Below are 21,950 nucleotides of genomic sequence, written 5' to 3'. Positions count from 1 at the left end.
GGGCCCTTTTGGCACCTGGTAGGCAGGGGAGGAGCCACCTGACTTGGAAAGGGGGGTGTGACCCATCTTCCTCCAGCAATCTGGGTGGAGGTCATCCGGTCTGCTTCTCTTTCCAGACCAGGCCAGGGCTGGGGTGGCAAGTAAAGGAGCGGCCTGGAGTTAGCAGTGGCCTTGCTCTCTCGCCACACCACTTGAGCTTTCACTCACCAGTGTCTGGTACTCCAGTACCTGCCTTTCCAACCCCCACAGCTGGCCCCGGGCCTGTTAATCTGCAAAATGAGTGTTCCTGTTTGCCCTGCTTCTCCTGTGCTGCTTGGAAGATTTAGAGGAACTTAGGAACCTTAGATGCTGTAGGCTTATTTTATTCCATTTTACAAATGGGAAATCCACCTCCCCCAAGTCCCAGGCTTAGTGAGGACAAGTCAGGTTGCTTCCCATCCTCCACAGTCATACCCTTAGGAGGCGGTATAACTGCATTGGGTGGGACAGGCTGTAGAGCAGACACCCAGCCTCAGCCGGAGTCTTTCCATTTAGAGTCTCACCCTCACCCCAGGCTAGAGATCCCAGGGAGGTGGTGACAAACCAGGGGTGTCAGCCTCCCTGTCCCTCTTCCTACCATCTGTCTCCAGTCAGGAAAGCAGGTGGGCAGGGCTACTTCTGTTTCAAGGGTTAGGGGACTCTGTGAGGTTCCAGAATCCCAAGCCATCTCCTGAAGGGCTGGGCCCTTAGAATTAAGCCATCCAGGCCCGTTTTATAGATGTCTGAAGAAGCTGAGGGCTGAGACAGGTCATGCAGGCAAGGACACAAGGGAAATCAGCCGCTGAACTGGGACTAGGACTCAGATTCCGCCCTCCCCCTGTGCACTTTTCCCCTAGGGGCTGGGGTCCTTCAGGAATCCTGTTGGGCAGCTGTGGAGCCAAGCCCAGAGAACGTGACCTTCCTGTTTAAGTCAGCTGGTGCTACTGTGCCTTCCCCACTGGTCAGAGCAGGAGGCTGGGCCCTTCAGTGCTTGGGCAAGGGGTCCAGGATATTAGAGTTGTAGAGAAGGAAAGAGGGTCCAGGACTCCTCACCTTACTTTTTATTTTTATTGAAGTATAGTTGATTTACAACCTCACCTTACTTTTGAGCTGAGGTCTCATAGTCCCCAAGAGGGACAGGGTTGGGTGCAGGAGTCAAGCCAGGGTGAAGGTGGCAGGGAGTCGGCATAAGTGGAGGACCCGGTCAGTGTACTTAATGCACCTTAATTCTCACATTAATCCTCTGAGGCAGGATTTGTTTTGCACCAGAGGAAACTGAGGGGCAATTTGTTGCCTTAGGCATTGTCAGCTGGCTCATTCACCAGCCTTGTGTTTCAGACACTGGCATGGACATGAGGCCACCAGACTTCATCACGGTTCTAGGCATGACCTTGAGACAATGAGGGGCTGGGAAAGGTGGGAGGAACCACTGGACAGCATACCAGGAGGCCTCAGTAACTCCTCAACCCTTAATGCCTATAAAATACCTGACACAAAGTAGCACTGAAGGCCACACTGAGGTAATAACAACAATCTCATAAATGGCTCTCACAGGCCTGAGAGTCTCACCATGAGGAAAAGGTTAAGAGCAGGCCTTGCTGCTGCCCTAGAGGACAGCTGGAGCACCAGAGTTTCACAAGGCAGGCCCTCACCCACTTGCTTGCTCTCAGAACAGGGCACCTACCGCCACCTCTCCACCTGGGTCCTACCTCAGGGCAGAGTCTGCTTCACTCCTCTGGTTTCCACAGCCCTGCAAGATAGGGATTGTAAATAGCTCAGAGGTGAAGCGATTTGCCCAAGGGTACACAGCTGGTTAAGTAGAACACCTGAGGTGCATCTAACTCCAAAGCCCCCATTCTTTAGTGAACCCTGGGTCAGACTCTGTCTCAAGGTCGGCTGCTTTCTCCCTGATGTTAAAAGTGGCTGACTGGTGCTACTGAGCCCCCATTTAAGAAGAAAAACCTTAAGCTAATATGATGCTTTGAATGGTGGAATCCAAGCAATGTGGATATCATGGGGCCCTTTTCTGGCACCTCTTTTTTTTTCTTTTGAGGGCTGTTCCGCGCAGCTTGCAGGATCTTAGTTCCCTGACCAGAGATTGAACCTGGGCCCTCAGCAGTGAAAGCACGGAATCCTAACCAGTGGACCACCAGGGAAGTCCCTCTGGCACCTCTTAAGTCACTTCACAAAAGTGGCCACCCTCTCTGTCATAAGCTTGGATCTCTCCTAGCCCAAGTCCAGACTCAAGTGAAGGGCACCTCCCCTGGCACAGAAGAGGTGCATGCTGCACTGTCGATGGAAGGCGGGCTGGGGAAGCAGGTGTGGTCTGCAAAGGCCCAGCTGGGCTTGGAGGCTGGCACTCCCCCAGGCCATGCTGGTAGCAATGCTGTAACCCTGATAATCTAAGCAGTGAGTTCACTAAGCACTTTCGCACCAGTGAGCTGCCTGAGGAGGGTTATGGGTTCTGCTTCACTAACAAGATGGAGAGTAACATCCAAAGGGTGAGCGGCAGGACTGGGAGCAGAGCCCAGTTCTAAGACCTGCCTAGAGGCAGCCCAGGCCAGGCAGAAACCAAAGCCATTTCCAGCACTTGTGTCCCTCATGCTGCCTCTAATCGAAGCAGAGTGAGGCTGTGGGAAGTGGCCTTCAAGATTCTGATGACAGCTTTGCCACTGAGCCCTGTGTGACCTGAGACAAGGGTTTTGTTCTCTTTGTGCTTTGCATTCCTGAGTACAATGTGACTATATCACACTAGAGACTGCCCTTCCAAAGATCGTGTGTCATGAGAAATAGAGCTGGGGACCCTCAGAGACGATGTAGCATTGCCCCACGCTATCAAGGTGGGAGCACAGAGGCTCTGAACCCTCAGGGACCTGGCCAGGCTCACACAGCCAGGACAGGGTCCCAGGTCCTCAGCTTCTTGAGCCCTGCCCTTCCCTCTGCTCCACAAGAACGGCTGTATGAAGCTCTTCTCCCTCCAACACACACTCTCTTGGGTGTAGCTGGAGGATAGGAAATAACACTTTATTGTATCAGTTTAAAATCCCATGCCATCCGGTCCTCACGTCATGCCTGTGCAGTGGGCTGGCTCCTGTGCACACCCCGTGCTGGGGGTAGGGGTGGGGTCAGGACCAGCTAGCCTTCTCTTCCCCCTGCTCCAGTCCCCAGCCCACCAGAGTTATGTCAGCAACGCCTGGCGCAGCATCTGCTTCTTCTGGGGTGTGAGGCAGGTGGGGAACTGGATGTCAAAGAAAATGAAGAGGTCCCCCTTCTTGGTGGGGTCCTCTGGCAACGGCATCCCCTCACCTGGCACCTTCTTGAAGTACTTGGGGCTGAGACGGGAAGATGAAAGAAGGGGGCTCAGAGGGCACCCCAGAGCAGCACACCCGCCCCTGCCCAGAAAACCTCAGGCGTGGGGCAGTCAGCAGCTTCTAGAACCAGTGGGAGGGGAGAGGAGACTGGCTTGTTCCAGACAACTTGTTCCCTGAAAACCGTTTACACTGAGGCTCTGATGGTGGATTCCAGGAATCCCATTTTACATGGGAAACAGGACAAGCAGCAGACCCTGGGTTGGGGTGGGGGAGTGCTGGGCTGCTGAGCTTCCCATGCAGAGGGCCTTGCTTGGAAAAGGGCTTAGGAGATGCAACTCAGAACTCTAGAACTTCTAGAGGATGAAGGCAACAAGGATTTCCCAACACAGGGGGCCTCTGGCCTCCACAATGGCTTCATGCAAGTTAGAAAAAGGCACTTCATTTGCCAAGTGAATGCGGCCCGCAGCCTAGCCAGAGAGGGGGCTGGATTTCAGTCTCTCTCACCCCTTTGTGCTGGGTACAACCTGAACAACTATACCAGGCCAGCCTGTCCAACACACCCTCTAAGGACCAGGCAGCCCTTCTGCGTATTGGGGCCCAAGCAGATGGACTCACTGGACGATGTCATTGATGGGGATTTTGAGCAGACGGTCATCTAGGGTCTTCACCTCCACGGTGCAGCAGGTCAGAGCCTAGGGGACATTAAGGCCAAAGGTGGGAGTGGGGGAGGCCCCCATGTCCATTCTCTTCAGAAGGCACTTTATGAGACTATTCAGTGCCAGGCCCTACGCACTGGAGACAGAAGGATGTTCAAGGACTAATAGGTGAGTGAGCCGGGCTACCACCTGCCCTCAAGGAGTTCACAGTCTGGGAGATAAGAGTGATGTTGATACATGTTATGACAGAGGGAAGTAAAGGGGTCGGTGGGAGCCAAGGTGGCGGGTCCACTGAACCATTCTGGGCTGGGGCAGGAGGGCTCCATAGTGGTGGTAGCAGCTGATGAGCGCCTTAAAGGGTGAGGAGGAGCCTGCCAGTTAGACAAGGTGGGCAGACAGCACTCCAGGCAAAGGGCCCAGCATAAGCAAGAGAACGAGTGTGTGAAAAAGAATGCACCCAGTGGGCAGGAGCTCTAAGTGGCAGTGGCTGGAGTGCAGGGGATGAGATCAGCAGGGGCCAGACAGCAGAGGGCCTTGAATGCCATGCAAAGATGTTTAGACAGGAGTGTGGCAGGGTCAGATGACTTTGTGGAAAGACCCTGGTGGGGAAGTGCCTGAAGGAGATGAGAAGAAAGGCAGGAAGGCCACTGAGAGGGCTGCTGCATACACCCAGGTGCACAGACCTGGACAGTGGGGCTGAACAGAAGTGGACCAAGTGGAAAGAGATTTGGAGGTGGAATTAACAGGACTTAGTGCGTGACTGCAGGTGGGGTCGGGGAAGGGCGGCAAAGTCTAGGCCGGTGCCCAATTTCTTGCTTGGGTTGTGAGGGCGCAGAGGGGCCACTCACACTCAGGAGTGAAGACGGTCACAAAGGTTTTGTGTGGCACTTATCACGTTCTGAAGGCCTGCGCCACGCACCAGGGGGAGAGGGGAGTGAAGCCTGCTTGCCTCGGGGCCTCCCAGGGGTGGGGGGGCCTCGCTCTGATCTGCCCACCCCTTGTTCCTCCACTTTGCCCACTCACCTTGCCCAAGGGGATGGAGTTCACAAAAATGAGGTTGTCGTTCTCCCTGCGGAAGCGAGGGTGTAGCTTCTCCTTTACGATGAAGATGATATCGGCTGGGATGATGTTGGGACCCTGGGCAGGGTGAGCCAAGGGATGACAAGGCCTAATTGGCTGTGTGACTTTGGCCAAGTTTCTGCCTCTATTGTCCCCATGTCTTCCTCTGAACAATGAGGAGATTAGACCAGGTTTTCTGGAAAGGCCTTTCCAGTCTGGCTTCATAGCCCCTCCTCTGAGAAGCCTACCCCAAAGAATCCTGCTCTACCCCCATCACTGTCCTCTACTGAGCAGCCCAAGGAGATGCACGCAGCTGAAGGGCAGAACACTGTCCTGGGGACAGAGAACTGCCTGCAAGTCTATCCTGCCAAGCTTCATTAAGTTCCAGACCTCTGCTGGGTCTCTTCTGGGCACTGGGGACAGAGGGATCAGACTGGCCACCACCCCCAAGGGCTTCCAGTCTAGTGGAGGAAACAGGCACACAGTGAATCCTCAGCAGGCTCAAGAATGTGATAAAGGGAACACAGAGGCGGGAGCTCAGAGAGGCGCTGACCCAGAGGAGAGGTCAGGGAAGGATGCCCAGAGCATTGGAGCTGGGTCTTGAAGTGGGTTTTTCAAAAGTAGGTGTTTCATAAGTGAGAAAGGGGGCAAGAAGTACAGGCAGAGGAATTCATTTCTCTGGCTCTAAAGACACCATCATCCTGCCTCTTCTCAGGACTTGAGGATTCAGCATGCCTTGGACAATAATTTTACATTTTTATTTAAGTATTTAATTGAAAATTATTATAAATAAATGGTTTCTGTGTAGCTCCTATAGTTGGGCTTTACTCAGAGAAACACTACAGAAAATCAGGAAGAACACTGATGTTAGGACTGGATTCTCCTTTCAGCTCCGGTGCTCTTGCCCAGGGAAAGTCCCTTCCCTCTCTAGGCCTCAGTTTCTCACTCTGCAAAATGGGGAGAAACCCCGGGCTACCCAATCCCCGAGGCATTGTGCAAGGCTTTGTCCCTCGGAAGGGACATTAGGGATCAGCTCACCCACGCTGCAGACCGGTCTCCCTTCCAGACCAGGGCTCATAGGGGCAAGAAAAAGCACTGCCTCCTTCCCCCTCAGTCTTTCCACCGAATGAACCCATGTGACTGTCCCTAGGCAGCTTCCCTTCTTCTCACCTGGTCCCCTTCCTTCTCGAAGGTGATACGTGTGCCCTGCCTCCAACCAGGCTTCACGTCAATCGTGAGGATCTTGTCCATGATGGTAGAGAAGTACCCATCCTCATTCAGCACCTGTAGTGAGATGACAGGGGAGGGAGATTTGCTCAGGATTTCCCAGCTGGCCTTTACACACATGAGGGATGCTCCATGGGATCTGTGCTCAGCTCAGTTCTCTAGCAATGGGGAGAACTTGCCCTGAGCCATCCCCACTCCCACCCTATTCCACTGGAACCAAGAGCTTATGATTCCAGGATGGCAGGGCGTGTCATGGGGTTAGGGCCTGAGGTGCCAAGTAGTCACCATGAGTCGATCAAGGCCACAACTCCAGCCCTAGAAATTATGAGGCCCTGGCTTCTAACAGACACGGTGAACACGCACTCACTTCCTCTCCCACCCCAGAGGCTTTGGCCCTGAGCCTCTAGCAGGTCTCTTAATCCCAAAGGGAGAAAGATCACAGAGAGCAACATATCTCAGCCTCACCCAAAGCTTTCCTTTGTTATGTCATCCATCTATTCTGCAGTCACGTACCCAGATGGGTGCCATCTGTGGAAAGCATGGCTACAGCTGGCATCTCCTCTGTTGGGCAAAGGTGTGAGGTGGCCTTGCTCATGTGCCTAGCACAGGGCTGGACCGTGGGACAGGGCCAATGCAGGGTCTGGACCCTGGGGCACTGAGGGTCTTCTTCAACCAGTCCCCTGGGGAACTGTCCCCCAGCCCACCCCCCATGCCCACACAGCTCCTTCTTACTCATGAGGCAGACACCCAGATGAAACCCAGAGGGTATGGTCTGGTAATGCCCAGAGAGCAGAATTCACAGGAGACTCCTCCCACCCACAGCCCTCCCTCTTCCCTCAGGGATGGGGCTGAACTGAGAAGAACGGAAAGAGCTTGTCCCAGTTAGAAGCACACAGAGGGGATTCCTGAACTAGGAAAGAACCAGGCTAATACCCTCAATTGTCCCTTCCAAACTTCAGATTTTAGAATTCTACCATCTCCAAATCTAAGATTCCATGATTCTGTGAGAGACCATACCTGAGGTCTCCAGTTAGGGTCAGGGAGGAGGTAACCAGTAGGGTTGGAGGGGATAGAAGGTGGCTCCCAAGTACTCACCCTTCGGGAGATCTTAATTTTCTTGGTGCAGCCAAAGAATAAGTCCTCCAGGGATAGATAGAAGTCTCGTTCGATTGGGGGGTCCTGTTTCTTGACCCCTCGGCCCCGGAGTCCCCCAAAATTCAAGTCTACCTCATTTCCTTCTGCATCAAAAAACTCTGCAGGAGGTGGGGAGAGGCGAGGAGTAGGAGAAATTGTGTCCAGAAACTCGGATTCATAGCCAATCCCCCCACCTCTTCAGTCCCCAAGCGTAATACCCAGACTCCCATTCCCACCTCGCAGACTCAGACTGTTCGGCCGGGCCAACGAGCTGCCCTTGTAATAGGGAAGAACCTTTGTATTCTATTACAAGTTAATCACTAAACAGATGTTACCTATAAGCTTAAATTATACGTAATGGCCCATCTCTGGGAACCCTACCTCCCAGGTAATGAGCATTAAGCTAAAATACCCTTGTTTAGCTCACAGAAAACATCCTGACCAGGCTCACCTGTGAATGACTGCAGGGAGGAGGAAATTAACACCTCCCCTCCTGAGTCTGACGGGGAGCTAGGAAATGTGACTTTACCCCCTCCCCTTTTGGTATAAAGGAAGCCTGAATTCTAACTCAGGCAAGATGGTTCTTTGGGACATGAGTCCACATCTTCTTGGTTTGCTGCCTTTTCAAATATAGTCGCTATTCCTTGCCCCCAACAACTCATCTCTCAATTTATTGGCCTGTCCTGCAGCGAGCAGTAGAAGCTTGGACTCAGTAACATCCTCAACTGTCGATCCAAGGATTACCATCTCTTGATGCCCTCTACTACTGCTTTATCCCCCCCTTTGGACTCCCTTCACCCACACTTCCCTACCTCCCTCCCCCAGCCCACCCCTACCTCTGGGGAAGTACTCCTCAACTCAGGCTGCCTCAGAGGAGACAGGAGTGTCCTCTGGTGGCAGTAGCTGGTAGTGCCAGAAATGATGTGCTGTTAGTTTTTGTGGAGGGTCACAGCATGCCAGTCCTCCCTACCCTTCCCCAGGCTCCATTGTCCTCCCTGTTCAGCCCAGCCCAAGACCACTAGAGACCCCAGGCTCAAATTTCTATGAAGTCAGCAGCTGAGATGGGGAGAGACAGGGTTAATCCCTAACAAATTAGAGATGTCACCAACATGTTTCCAAACTCCTCTTTCCTCAACTTCTTCTGGCCCTTCCCAGCTCTACACCCATAACCCCTCTTGCTGCCCCACCTTCCATCCTAGTGTAAAGAGCCCCTGCCCTTGAGGTGCACTGCAATCGTCTGGGCTTCAGTTTCTCAGTCTGTGGGATGGGGTAACATGCTTGACCTGCCTTCCACCATTAGGATCAGATAACAAGATGATGATGAACTAAAACTAGCTCAGAGGGACCTCCCTGGTGGTTCAGTGGCTAAGACTTTGCCTTGCAATGCAGGGAGTGCCAGTTCGATCTCTGGTCAGGGAGCTAAGATCCCACGTGCCTCGCAACCAAAAAACCAAAACCAAAAAAATAAAACAGAAGCAATATTGTAACAAATTCAATAAAGACTTTAAAAATGGTCCACATCAAAACAAAATCTTTAAAAAAAATAACTAAAAACAAAACTTGCTGAGAGCTTACTACGTGTCAGGTGCTGTTCTCAACTCTGCGATATTATCTTATTGGCCCAGAGAGGTCAAACAAAATGCTCACAGTGCCACAGCTAGTGGTATTAGAGTTGGGATGTGAACCCAGGAGGATTTGACTACAGAACCTGTGCCCTTAACCACTAAGCTTAATGAAGCCCTTTGTAAACTGCAGGCGTCACTATCATAATTAAGATTTCCTGTACTCTGCCCCTCCTGGTTAGTGTCACAGAAAGAACTTTGCAGGCTAGAATGACCTTAGGCTAGGGAGGGCAAGGTGGTGTCATCTTAAGGTGCGCCTTAAGATGTGATGAGTCATAACACAGATGTAGAGAACAAACGTATGGACACCAAGGGGGGAAAGTGGTGGGTGGTGGTGGTGTGATGAATTGGGAGATTGGGATTGACATATATACACTAATATGTATAAAACAGATAACTAATAAGAACCTGCTGTATAAAAAATAAAATAAAATTCAAAAAGAAAAAGATGTGATGGGTCATCAAGAGGCCTGTGAATTACCGGGTCCCCTCTTGCATGGTTGAATTCATTTGTTCTCCCAGCGCCTATGGTGTGCCAGGTCTCAGACACTCCAAAAGCCAGGTCACAGGAAGCCAAGCCCCTCAATTCTGCAGGGAGATGGGACACAAGAATCCCTAGGGTGAAGCACTACAGCAGTATAACTCCTGGGAACTGCCTGAGGGACCCCCATACCATGAATTTGACCTTCCCTAATGAGCAATACCCCTGTAAGCTCTGGTTTCGCTCCCCTGAACAGCTTCTTCTCCATGCACCTGTCCCTGGGAGAGATAGGCCCATTGTATGGCATTTTTCTGACTCCAAAGCCCATTTTCATAAAGATCATCTCATTTGATTATGACCTGTGAGGAACTAGCTGTTTAACAATGAGGAAGCTGAGGTTTCAGAGAGGTGAAGAGATTTGTCCAGGATCACACGGCTCATAAGCAGTGGTGCATGGATTTGAAACAGGCCCTCTGACTCCAAGTCCCTTGCTTTTCCAGTTTCACCTGGAGTTTATAAACTCAGCTTCCTCTGGCAGACAGGTGAAGGCAATGCACAGTAGGAGGGGCCTCTGAGCAGGCTGTAGCCCACTTAACATATCAATGTGGAGAAGAGGAAGAGGTAAGCTTTGAAATGCAGACAAGCTGTAGTATAGCCGGGGAGAAGGGGCTGGGGCAGCCAGGCAATGAAAATCTAGACTCTGTGAGCTGCTTAACTGGAGCCAGGAAGGAAGACAGGTCTGAAGGTGAACTGTCCTTGCATGATGATTCGGAGCCTTGGAAATCAACTCTTTGTCAGTTTGCCTCAAACCTGGGATCATTCACACATCCATCCCTGTATTCATCTCACTAACACACGCTTGTACGTTGAAATCTTATGCAGCCATTAAAATGAATAAAGTAGATCTGTTTATAATATAATGTATAATAAGATAATCTCCAAGATATAAGTGAAAAAAAATCAGTGTATATAATGTGGTCCCATTTCCTTCACAAAATAAAAGGCTATGTAAAAATAAATCTAAGCTCATAAATCCATAGAATATTTCTAGAAGGATACAAACACTGTTAACAGTGAGTGGCTGCTTCTGGGGAAGGAATGGAGGACTGGAATTTCTTTTACAATAATTTTTTTTTTTACCATGGACTATATATATTTCTTAAAGTAAACAAAACTACTCAGAGAAAAGCATCTTCTATAGCTATGTCCTTCCCAGTAAGGCAAAGGGGCAGGCAGGACCTCTTACCATTAAAGGGGTTATCTCCCCCGAAGAACTCATGGAAAACCTTTTCCGGGTTGCCGTGGAAGACGTAACCAGTTGTCCACGGGGTCTGCGATCCAAACTCCACAGGAATTCCGCCCTTCAGGCCTTCCTCTCCGAACTTGTCATAGATGCCTCTTTTCACAGCTGTGGATATGTGTCACCTTGAGGAGGGATCCAGCATAGGGGCTAAGAGAGCTGGAGGGCTGGGAAGCAGAAGGATATGGGGCAGAGAGGAAGGGGCGGGGCGAAAAGAGCCTTATTTCTAAGGTGCCTGCTGTCTGGCCGACTCTAGAAGTTAGGGATTTCATTTCATCTTGGGTGGACCTAGGTATGATCCCATAGCCCAGAGGAGAGATGATAAAGACTGAAACTTGCTGGGGGAGGGGTGGGGATTGGAGAAGACAGTGAGAGACTGAGGGCTATCATCCTGGGGTTTGGCTTAACTCAGTCATCACAGCTACTGTCTTTTGTGGGGTAAATAGAATCCTAGAGCCTTGAGATTGTAGGATGTAAGAATTCTAGAGCTTCCAAATGCTAGAGCTTTGAAATCTTAGAGTCCGAAGTCCTGAAAACTTGGGGCTGGAGAAACATCAGTGATCTTCTGGCCATTCTTCTGCACAGTATCCATGATCACAGTCTCCAGGGCAAGCCCTTAGGGAACCCATGTGGGCACTGCTTCGGGCAGGGGCGGGGGATCTCTTTCCCTAGGCTTCAGTTTTCCACAGGAGAGAGATTTCCTAATCACAGACCCCTCTCTGTCCCTTTGTACATATGCTGTCCTTGAGGAGATGGAGATTTAGCTTCTTGGTAATCAGGGAATAACCGGGCGTGTCTGCCTCAGCCTTAGCCTTCTTTCCTGGGCAGCAAGCATCTCACTCTGCAGTCCTGCAGGGGATGGGTGGGGCACGGGGCATGTGAGGCGGGGAGTGGGGGGCGGGGGAAGGCCCTGCCCCAGGTCCTGCACTGCTGAGACTAGCGGAGCATGTCAGCCTAATCTGGGGGCTCTCCACACCACGTCCTCCACCTTAGCTTGTGTCTACTGAGAAAGGCAGTTCATTATGTTTCCTTTCTCAATTTGTTTAGATTCTGGGCAGGGAAGAGGAATGCTTACCCTCTGCTGGGCCCCCTCAGAAAGCCCAACGCTCAGAGACGTGAGGATGATGTTAATAGAGACGCGGGACAGAGAAGCCGCCCTCCATGCTCAGTCCCAATCACTCACGGTCGCTCAGCACATCGTAGGCCTCTGCTATCTGCCTGAATGCCTCCGCTGCGGATGGCTCAGTGGACCTCAACGGGTGGTTCTTAAGGGCAAGTTTCCGGTACCTAGAGCGAGGAGGGTTAATATCCTGAGGCACAGACCAAGGTTCAGAGCTGGCTCTGCTGTCTGCTGCCTGGTGGTCTCTCGGAGCTTTGATGTTCCAGCTATAAATCAGGGCTGTGGTGGCCAGGGAGGCGCAACACTCAGATCCCCTGGAAGAGAACCCAGTGTCGGGAGCATGGTTGACTGACAGTCCCAGGAGCTGCCCCACTGGCCGTTTGTGCTGAGGCTGCACTGGCCCCAAGTGGCTCCCAACCTATGCCTATGCTTGTTGGGGTATCAATCAGTGCTGGGCCAGCCCTACAGGACCCAAGCCTCCTCCAATGCCCAACCTCTGCTCGAGGCCTCCCCATCAGCCTGGCTGAGATTTTCTCTGGATGACGCCAGAGCCCTCCCTACCCAACCCTTCCTTCCCTCTTGCCTTTCACAAGCATCAGACCTGCACTATGGTGTGAAGGCTCCCCGGCACATTCCTAGTCCCGCTTCATCCTCACAGTTGTTTCCCTCAAACATTTCTTGCACGTCTAATTCTGTCTTGGTGTCTGAACTGACACACAGGCTTCTTGGGAAGATTAGATAAAATAAGGTGTCAGTGGGCCTGCTACAGAGAGGCACTCAGCACAGATCAGGTCGTCTCGCTGTCTGCCCCTCTGTGCTCATTCTTTCCCCTATTTCTTTTTTATTTGTTTGTTTATTTATTTGCCTGTGTCAGGCAGGTCTTAGTTGTGGCATGTGGGATCTTCGCTGCGGCATGCAGGATCTTTTGTTGCACCGCTCAGGCTTCTCTCTAGTTGTGGCGTGCAGGTTCCAGAGTGCACGGGCTCAGCAGTTGCAGCACGTGGGCTTAATTGCCTCGCAGCATGTGGGATCTTAGTTCCCCGACCAGGGATCACACCCGCGTCCCCTGCATTGGAAGGTGGATTCTTAACCACTGGACCACCAGGGAAGTCCCCCTTTCCCCCATTTATGTGTCTGCCCAATCCCACCACACAGTGATGCCACACCTGCAGCATCTGGGGATCTGTATCATTACATCTCAGGAGGAAAGACGTGGCACAAGCTGGAGATTTGTGGAGAGTTTAATAATGGACCACACACCAAGGTGTGAGAGGTGGGGCAGGAAACCACAAGGGACAGCACAGTCCCTTGAGGCTACGAGTCCTGAGGTGTCCTGACCACCCATGAGCCTGTAGCAGTGAGGGGAGGGAGAGGTTACTGAAACCCCACAGGAGAGAGTGTGTGGACAGGGCCTTGGTAAAAGCTGTGATCTTTGATTCAGGGCCATAGCCAACCTGAAGAGATCCCATAAGAAGGGAGCTGGGAATAAATACCCCTGCCCCACTCTCCTCCCTCCCAATCTCCTGCCTTGTGCTCCTTTTGCAGGATGCATCTGGAAGCCTGAGGGCCAGGAGGTCTGCTGATGCAGTTCATATGGGCCAGTCTCCCAGAGCAGAGAGCAGGGTGCAGAAAGGTGGGGTGGGGGTCTGCAGGAGCAAAAGGAGGGCATCCGCACAGCCTCCTCAGTCACTCAGTACACATGTGGTCCCACACATGGTCCGCCCTGCTCACACCTTCCATGCCAGTGACCCCAGAGCTCTGCCGTGCTTCTTACTCCACTCCACACACACTCCGTGGACAAGCTTAGCTGGCCGACGGCTTTGAGCACCAGCTACACGCTGATGATTCCCAAATCTCTATCTCAAACCAGTTCGCTCCCTTGGCTCCAGACCTCTGTACCTAGCTGCCTACTCGGTACCTCCTCTCCAGTGTCTCACAGGCCCCACAACCTCAATGAGCCCAAACGTGCACACATTTTCATTCCCTAAACTTTTCCCCATTTGTCCAGACCCTGAAGCGGAAAAGCTGAGTATCTTCCACTCCAAGTTCTCCTTCGTCCCCTCCACCACCATCCCATCAGTCACCGAGGCACATCAGCTTTTCCTTCTAAATAATGTTTTCTTGCTGCTTCTTCATCCCTACAACCATTGCAGAACCGTGTCTTCCTGTTTCCAGTTTCCCCCTCTCCAGTCTATTCTGTGTGCTGCCACCACTTTGATCTCTCTCTCTCTTTTGTTAATTTGATGTTTTTAAAATGCTCCCTGACCAAGTCACTCTCCTGCCTGAACCCTTTACTGGTTCCCCCTTTGTCTTCAGCATAAAATTCAAATGTCTCTGAGATTCAACTTCTGCTTCTCTCTCTGCCCTTCTCACTCACAGCTCTCCCTCCCTGCTCCCATGACCTCTCCTGTCCTTCTCTCCAGGCTCCAAGCTCCACACTCTGCACTGCTCATGGCTTTGACATTCTCCTCCCTTTACCTGGAATGCTCACCCCTCTCCAGCTCCTTTCATCTCCTCCTGGCAAATATTTATTCACCTTTCCACATTCAACTCAGGGGTCAACTCCTCCAGGATGTTTTCCCTGACTAGTTTCCAGTCTAGATTAGATACTCTTTCCCACATCCCCAAGTGCCTTTGATCCTCATACTTAGCACGTGGTGCTTCAGTTGTTCGACGGATCTGTCTCTCCCACCAGCCTGTGAGTGAGACCCTCCAGTTGTCGTGTCCAGTTCTCTGTGTCCTCAGTGCCTAGCACCAAGTGCAGTGAGTAAACGTTGTGAAATCACTGTCCCACAAGGCAGCCCATTTCACTATGGGGCCAGTCTGACTTTTAGGCAAAGCTTTCTCTTACTGAGCTGGGTCTGCTGTCCTGCGACTCTGCCTCCATCCACGATGGTCCTGGTCCTGGCTCTGCCCTGGGGGGCCTTACAGACAGAATCTGCTCTGTCTACCTTGACAGACTTGAAGGCAATTTTCACACCCTCCCTGACACTTCTAAACCAGCCCTTCTCAATTACAAAGGTTGTAGTCAGGTGTGAGAATTGCAGGAAAACTCTAACAGTGAGTAAAAGTAAGGAGGTTTGAAAAGAGTTCAGTTTTCCATATAAACTTGAGTGGTTTTAAGCTCTGCAGTAACATCACTCTCATTCACCTGCTTTCCTGAGTGGGAGAGAAAGGGGCGAAGTCACAGCCCAGATGCGGCAGCCTCGGATGAATGAGTGAGAAGTTAATAGCTGGGCGATTATGAATCATCGTGGTGCTTGTCATCATTATATAAGTTTAGCCTTTTTTGGGGGGAGGGGTCAAAATCTAGGTGCTCCCATGGAAGAGTGTGTCAAACATGTGACTCATGCCTTAAGAGTTGTTTCAGGGGGACTTCCCTGGTGGCACAGTGGTTAAGAATCCGCCTGCCAACGCAGGGGACATGGGTTTGAGCCCTGGTCCAGGAAGATTCCACATGCCGTGGAGCAACTAAGCCCGTGCGCCACAACAACTGAGCCTGCGCTCTAGAGCCCAGGAGCCAAACTAGTGAGTCTGCATGCCACAACTACTGAAGTCCACGTGCCTAGAGCCCGTGCTCTGCAACAAGAGAAGCCACCGCAATGAGAAGCCCGCGCACCGCAGCGAAGGGTAGCCCCCGCTCGCCACAACTAGAGAAAACCCACGTTCAGCAATGAAGACCCAACGCAGCCAAAAATAAATAAATAAATAATTTTTTTAAAAAAGAGTTGTTTCAGGGGAGAAAGGTTAAGGACTGTTGTTTGGAACATATATGGTTCTTTTAATCACTCTTTATAAGACATGGTTTCAGACGCAAATGATTGCTGGGCATCTTCATGCTCATTATCTCATATAATTCTATTTCAATACCACAACAATTCTTATTTTTCATTTTATTTTTTTTAAGAGATGGGAAAACTGAGGCTCAGAAAGGTTAAGCAATTTTCCCAGGTCACACAGCTAGCAGATAGGAGAACCTAGGTTCAGACCTGGCTCTTTCCAGTGCTTAAGTTGGGCTTATCTTTCTGCATTCCAACTGCCCTCCCTCCTTGTGACCTTTCCCTAGACAGGTCTCACTGGCCAATGAAATGCTATGAACAGTGGGTGACATCACACACTGTCCCGAATTGTTCTCTAATTGATTAACGAGTTTGTGTCTTGTTTCGCCAGCCACACTGTAGACTCTCTCCACTTACCCCACTGAGATCCCCTATGGGACTTGGCCCGTGGTAGGCAATTAGAGCAGGCAAGGTGTCTGAATACTGGCTCTGCCGGTTACTAGGCACATAGCCTTGGGATAATAATGGTACCTACCTCTCAGGGCTGTTGTGAGGATTAAGTGAAATAATGATGGAATGTTCTCAGAACAGCATCTGCACAATTCAATAAGTGTAGCTATTATCATACAACCTTAATTAATTAAATTGTCCTAGATTCCTCCCTTTCTTCTTTACCCTACAATGATCCAATTTATAGCTAAGTCCATTCTCTCTTCTCTCTCCAGCCCACTGCCCTGCTTCAAGCCTCATCTTTTGCCTTGATTATCATGACAGCTTCTGAAGGGGTCTCTCTCCTTCCAAGATAGCTTCCACATGCCCTATATGCCCCTTTTTGTAACATTCATCAAGCCTGCTGTGACTTATTCAACATCTGTATCCACCAACAAAGTTAAGCTGCACATGTCTGATTCATGATATCTGTAGCTGCTGAGACTGCACCGAACCCATATAAGTAGGCGCTCAGTAAATATTCGTCAAAAAATATTTTTTCAGAAAAATGTGCTGATTCCTGTCTTAGACACACCACAAAGTCCCCAAGACTTGATGGAACTATTCAGAGATGTAATTTATTCAATGCCAAAACCCCACGTGGACAGCCAGAATAAAATATGTAATACATCCATCTGGTCAGGTCACTCTCCTGTTCACAATACTTTGGGTCTCCATATTATTAAGCAAAAGTCTCCTTTGTTCCCATTTTATTGCTAGGAAAACCAGGGTACCCAGGAGAGCAGACAGGGCATAGAGAGTAAGGGATGATGGATTGGGAACCCTGACCCAGCCCAAAGCCAGGAAGTCGGTGTGCAAGAAGCAAGAAAAGGAACAAGGTCTACCTTGCCTGCCCTAAGCTGTGCAGGAAAGCTCAGTTTGGAAGAGATGAGGGTGGGCCTGTCCCAGCACAACCCAAAAGCCTCGCTCCTGCCCCCACTCACGCATGCTTGATCTGGGCATCTTCTGAATTGCGAGTGATCTGGAGCACAGAGTAATAATCCTGGCCCATGGCTGGCTGGATAGTCCTGAGTCCAGCGGCTCTGTTAGTCTGCATTCCGTGGTTGCTCCTGACAACCGCACAGGGGCACTCTGGGAGTTGTAATCCTTCCTGCCTAAACAAACCGCCTTCTCAGCTGTGCCCGTAGAAGAGGGATTGAGAAAACCGGGACTGATTCTGTGAGCCTAAGGATCACTCAACTCAGAAAACAGAGTTTTTCGTATGTACACCAAGGGGGGAAAGTGGCGGGGTGGTGGTGGTGGGATGAATTGGGAGATGGGGATTGACATACACACACTAATATGCATAAAATAGATAATAAGAACCTGCTGTATAAAAAAATAAAATAAAATTCAGAAAAAATAAGTAAAATTTAAAAAAGAAAACAGTTTTTTTGTTTGTTTGTTTGTTTTTGCGGTGCGCGGGCCTCTCACTGTTGCGGCCTCTCCCATTGCGGAGCACAGGCTCCGGACACGCAGGCTCAGTGGCCATGGCTCACGGGCCCAGCCGCTCCGCAGCATGTGGGATCTTCCCGGACCGGGGCACGAACCTGTGTCCCCTGCATCGGCAGGCGGACTCTCAACCACTGCACCACCAGGGAAGCCCAAGAAAACAGTTTTTAAGGAGAGTAGCAATTGGTTTTAATTAAGTTTTCAGACAAATAGATTTGGCTATTTTTAAAAAATAAATCTTTATTTTAGAATGCTTTTAGATTTTCAGAAAAGGTGTGAAGATAGTAGAGCTCTCATATGCCCCACACCAGGTTTCCCCTGTCATTAACACGTTACATGAGTATGGTACGTTTATCACAAATAATAACCAATATCGGTACCTCATTTATAACATAACTCCATCCTTTATTCAGATTTCCTAGTTTTTACCCTAATGCCTTTTGTTTGTTTTGGTTTTTTAAATAATTTACTTATTTTTGGCTGTGTTGGGCCTTTGCTGCTGCACGTAGGCTTTCTCTAGTTGTAGCGAGCAAGGGGGAGCTACCCTTCGCTGCGGTGCGTGGGCTTCTCATTGAGGTGGCTTCTCTTGTTGTGCAGCATGGGCTCTAGGTGTGCGGGCTTCAGGTATGGCACGCAGGCCTCAGTAGTAGTGGCGCATGGGCTTAGATGCTCTGCGGTATGTGGGACCTTCCCGGACCAGGGCTCGAACCCGTGTCCCTTGCAAGCTCGTGTCCCCTGCATTGGCAGGCAGATTCTTAACCACCGCGCCACCAGGGAAGCCCCTAATGCCGTTTTTTGTTTTGTGTTGTTTTGCTTTTTCCTCTTCCAGGATCTGATCCAGGATATCACATTAAACTTAGTTGTGGAGATTTCCCTGGCCGTCCAGTGGTTAAGACTCCACACTCCCAAAGCAGAGGGTGTGGGTTTGATCCCTGGTCAGGGAACTAAGACCCCACATGCCGCATGGCGCAGCCAAAAAAATAAATAAATACAAATAAACTTAGTTGTCATGTCTCCTGAGGCTCCTCTTGGCTACAGCTGTTTCTCAAACTTTCCATGTTTTTGATGACTTTGACAGTTTAAGGAGTACTGGTCAGGTATTTTGCAGACTGTCTCTCAGTTGGGATTTGTTTGATGTTTTTCTTATGATTTAGACTGGGGTTGGGGTGCTTTGGAAGGAAGACCACAGAGGTAAAGTGTCATCCTCATGCCATCAGGTCAAAGGTACCATCACCATGACTTATCACTGTCAAAGCTGACCTTGCTCACCTGCTGAGGTAGTGTTTGTCAGATTTCTCCCCTGTAAAGTTACTTTAATTTCCCCATTTCTGGATTGTACTCTTTCGAAGGAAGTCATTTCACAGTCCACCCTTAAAGAGTGGGGAGTTCCACTCCACCTCCTTGAGGGCAGCAGTGTGGTTTCCCACTCACATCCTGCACGCAGTCACCAAGCTCAGACCATTTTACCTCCTAGACGTCTCTCGAGCTCCTCCTCTGCTCATCCTCCTCCTAGCTATGGCCTTGCTTGGGCTTTCATCTTTCAGCAAGGTCACCACGACTTCCTCACTGTCCTGCCACCTTGTCTCTACCCTGCCGAGACCTCACTCCACTTGTAATAAGGGCAGGGCAGGCGCGACCAATAGCAGTCCCGCTCAACCATTGGTAGGCATCGCAGTGGGCCCCCACTCTCCCCTTCCTCTGTGTGAAAGGAGCCCAAATTTGTACTGAGGAAGACGGTTTTTTGAGACACTAGTCTGCCATCTTCTCGGTCTGCTGGCTTTCCAATTAAAGTCGTTATTCCTGCCCCAACAACTGGTCTCCCCATTTATTGGCCTGTCATGTGGTGAGCAGAGCGAGCTTGGGCTCCATAACACTGCCCAGAGTTAATGCAAGCCGTTTATCCTGGCACACAGGTGCTCAGTGATCTGCTCCCTCCTGTCTGCTCTCACTTCTCACACTTCACCCGCTCGTCAGAATTCACTACAGCACTTGCAGATGCCCAGCTAACCATTCTCTCCCATTCACCTATGCTGCCACCTCTACCCAGACCCTTCCCACCAAACCCACCACCAACCCTTGCTTGGCCCAGCTAACTCCTACTCATTCTTTTTTTTCTTATGAAATAGTTTACATGCAAGAAAGAGCAGCATTAGAACATTTGTTATTGAAGGACTGCTGCCCCTGTGTGCCCCTCCCTGTTTATTATTCTCTTGCGTTTCTTTATTATTTTACTACTACGCATGTATCTGATGGTGTACTGCTAAATGTTTAACAGGCTCACCAGAAGGAAAAAAATAGCTCTGATTTGTAGCATTTGCCAATTTCTCCCAAGTTGGCACAGCCAGCTCCACATACCACTGCATGTATCCAAAACAACATATTTACCTTTTCATATTTTTAAACTTTATATAAATGGTATCATTTATGCAAATGGTATGTGTTTGTGCATGTGTGTGTGTGTGTGTGTGGGTGTGACTTGTCTTCACAGAGGTTGTATCGCATTCTCTGCTGATCCTGAACATTTGGGCATGTGTGTCAACTCCGCAAGGTAATATCAGACAATTTTCTGATGTGGTGATTCTAATTTACAATGGCAAAATAGCGGTGTGTGAGTTCCTTTTTGATCCAGATTCTCACCAATTCTTGTTGTCAAATTTTCAAATGGTTGCCAATATAGGTGTGAAATAGCATCCCACTGTGGATTTTAATTTGCATTTCTTGGTGGAGGTCTTTTCATTTTTATTTGCAATTATTTTTCCTTATTGTGAAATGCCTATTTACATCTTTTGTCCATTTTTCTATTGGGCTATTCTTTTTTTACAAATTGATTTGTGACTCTTTATGTTTCTTTGTTGATAATATAAAATACAAACCCCTTCCATCTTGGAGCTTGTCTTTTTACCATTTTTTTAAATGGGGTCAAATTTATCAATCTGTTCCTTTTTGGTTATCTTTTTGTGTCTAGTTTAAGAAATATTCCCTATACAAGGTCATAAAGACCTTCACCTACATATTCTTCCAAAAGTCCATTTTACTTTAAAACCTTTAATCCACCTAGAACTTATTTTTCTGTTTATGGTGCCAAGTAGGTATTGTTTTTTTCTTTTAGACATCCCACTACCCCAGAACCATTTATTCAACAGTCCATTGTTTCCCCACAAATCTGTATGACTGCTGTGTTATATACAAATGTTACATATATGCATGGGTTTGTATCTGGATTATTGTTCCACTGGTCGATCCCTGGGCCAGCGCCACACTACAGCCCTTCCTCTCCTCCTCCTTCTTCCTCAGGAGTATCTTCTCTAAGTACTTAGCTTCTTACTCCTCTCAAATGGAAACGTATTCTTAAGAAAGGATCAGATATCAGTCATACAGGGAAAAGAGGGGTGCTACATTTTAAACCTCATCTCTAACTGTGGATGGAAAATCTTGATAGTTCCCTGATGGCACTTCAGATACTAATGACTGAGATATTTAAGAACTTCCCTGGGTCCTCTGAAGCCACACTATCACAGAGGAGGGCCTGCCTTAAAGTAGATCTTTCATATTACTTGAGGCAAAAGATCTATTTTAGGTATATTTAGGTATATCTGGAAGTGGTAAAACACACTTTTGGAGTTGGGCCAAAGGACAGAGAAATCAATTAAAAAGCTAAGAAGTAAAGTGTAGGTTTTGGGTGAGTTGACTGGTCAAAGTGACCCTACCTTTTATTTTTTTATACATCAGGTTATTAGTTATCCATTTTATACACATCAGTGTGTGCATGTCAATCCCAGTCTCCCAATTCATCACACCAACACCAACACCGCCCCGCCACTTTCCCCCCTTGGTGTCCATACGTTTGTTCTCTACATCTGTGTCTCTATTTCTGCCCTGCAAACTGGTTCACCATTTTTCTAGATTACACATATATGCGATATTTGTTTTTCTCTTTCTGACTTACTTCACTCTGTATGACAGTCTCTAGATCCATCCACGTCTCTACAAATGACCCAATTTCGTTCCTTTTTAGGGCTGAGTAATATTCCATTGTATATATGTACCATATCTTCTTTATCCATTCCAGAGTGACCATATCTTGATGTTGCTGTATTCACATGCCATTTGTGCGACCTGAAGCAAGTTTACTTAATGGCCCCAAGTCTAAGTTTCCTTGAATAAATGGGATTAACATGAACTCCACCACAGGGTTGGTGTGAAAATATTAAATAAAACTATACAAAAGCACGCATCACATAGAAGATGCTCCCTCAGCATTGAGGCAGTAGACTCAGAGCCAAATCCTATCTGTTAGCTACT

General features: G+C 49.3%; 1 protein-coding gene across 3 annotated transcripts; it reads right to left on the bottom strand.

The window, feature by feature from the left end:
- Positions 1-814: 814 nt before the first annotated feature.
- Positions 815-17,484, bottom strand: DNAJB13 (DnaJ heat shock protein family (Hsp40) member B13). 3 transcript variants are annotated; one of them, XM_027083350.1, is made up of 8 exons: positions 17,141-17,483; positions 11,992-12,095; positions 10,755-10,916; positions 7,367-7,524; positions 6,215-6,328; positions 5,009-5,122; positions 3,945-4,021; positions 815-1,768 (listed from the first exon to the last, which is right to left on the bottom strand). In XM_027083350.1, exons 1-8 carry the CDS (start codon positions 17,251-17,253, stop codon positions 1,729-1,731), a joined length of 882 nt encoding a protein of 293 aa, XP_026939151.1. In that variant the 5' UTR covers positions 17,254-17,483; the 3' UTR covers positions 815-1,728. The 3 variants fall into 3 exon arrangements, with proteins under 3 accessions (XP_026939151.1, XP_026939150.1, XP_026939152.1); XM_027083349.1 differs by lacking the exon at positions 815-1,768 and adding an exon at positions 3,026-3,350 and having other exon boundaries at positions 17,141-17,482; XM_027083351.1 differs by lacking the exons at positions 815-1,768; positions 5,009-5,122 and adding an exon at positions 3,027-3,350 and having other exon boundaries at positions 17,141-17,484.
- Between the last annotated feature and the right edge of the window lie 4,466 nt (positions 17,485-21,950).

Source organism: Aethalodelphis obliquidens, unplaced genomic scaffold, assembly GCF_003676395.1.
Source record: "Aethalodelphis obliquidens isolate GAN/ISIS:26980383/991018 unplaced genomic scaffold, ASM367639v1 scaffold50, whole genome shotgun sequence".
Classification (NCBI taxonomy): domain Eukaryota; kingdom Metazoa; phylum Chordata; class Mammalia; order Artiodactyla; family Delphinidae; genus Aethalodelphis; species Aethalodelphis obliquidens.
This window is presented reverse-complemented; position numbering and strand designations above follow the sequence as displayed.

What these genes read in the sequence shown, in the direction of transcription:
- DNAJB13 (XM_027083349.1), bottom strand. Translation starts at nt 17,253, where the DNA reads ATGCAGACTAACAGAGCCGCTGGACTCAGGACTATCCAGCCAGCCATG. An exon ending in TCGAGAAGGAAGGGGACCAG is followed by an intron (nt 5,123 to 6,214) that starts GTGAGAAGAAGG and finishes CACCCTGCCCAG; the next exon opens with GGTCCCAACATCATCCCAGC. An exon ending in CCCATCAATGACATCGTCCA is followed by an intron (nt 3,351 to 3,944) that starts GTGAGTCCATCT and finishes TTCCCGTCTCAG; the next exon opens with CCCCAAGTACTTCAAGAAGG.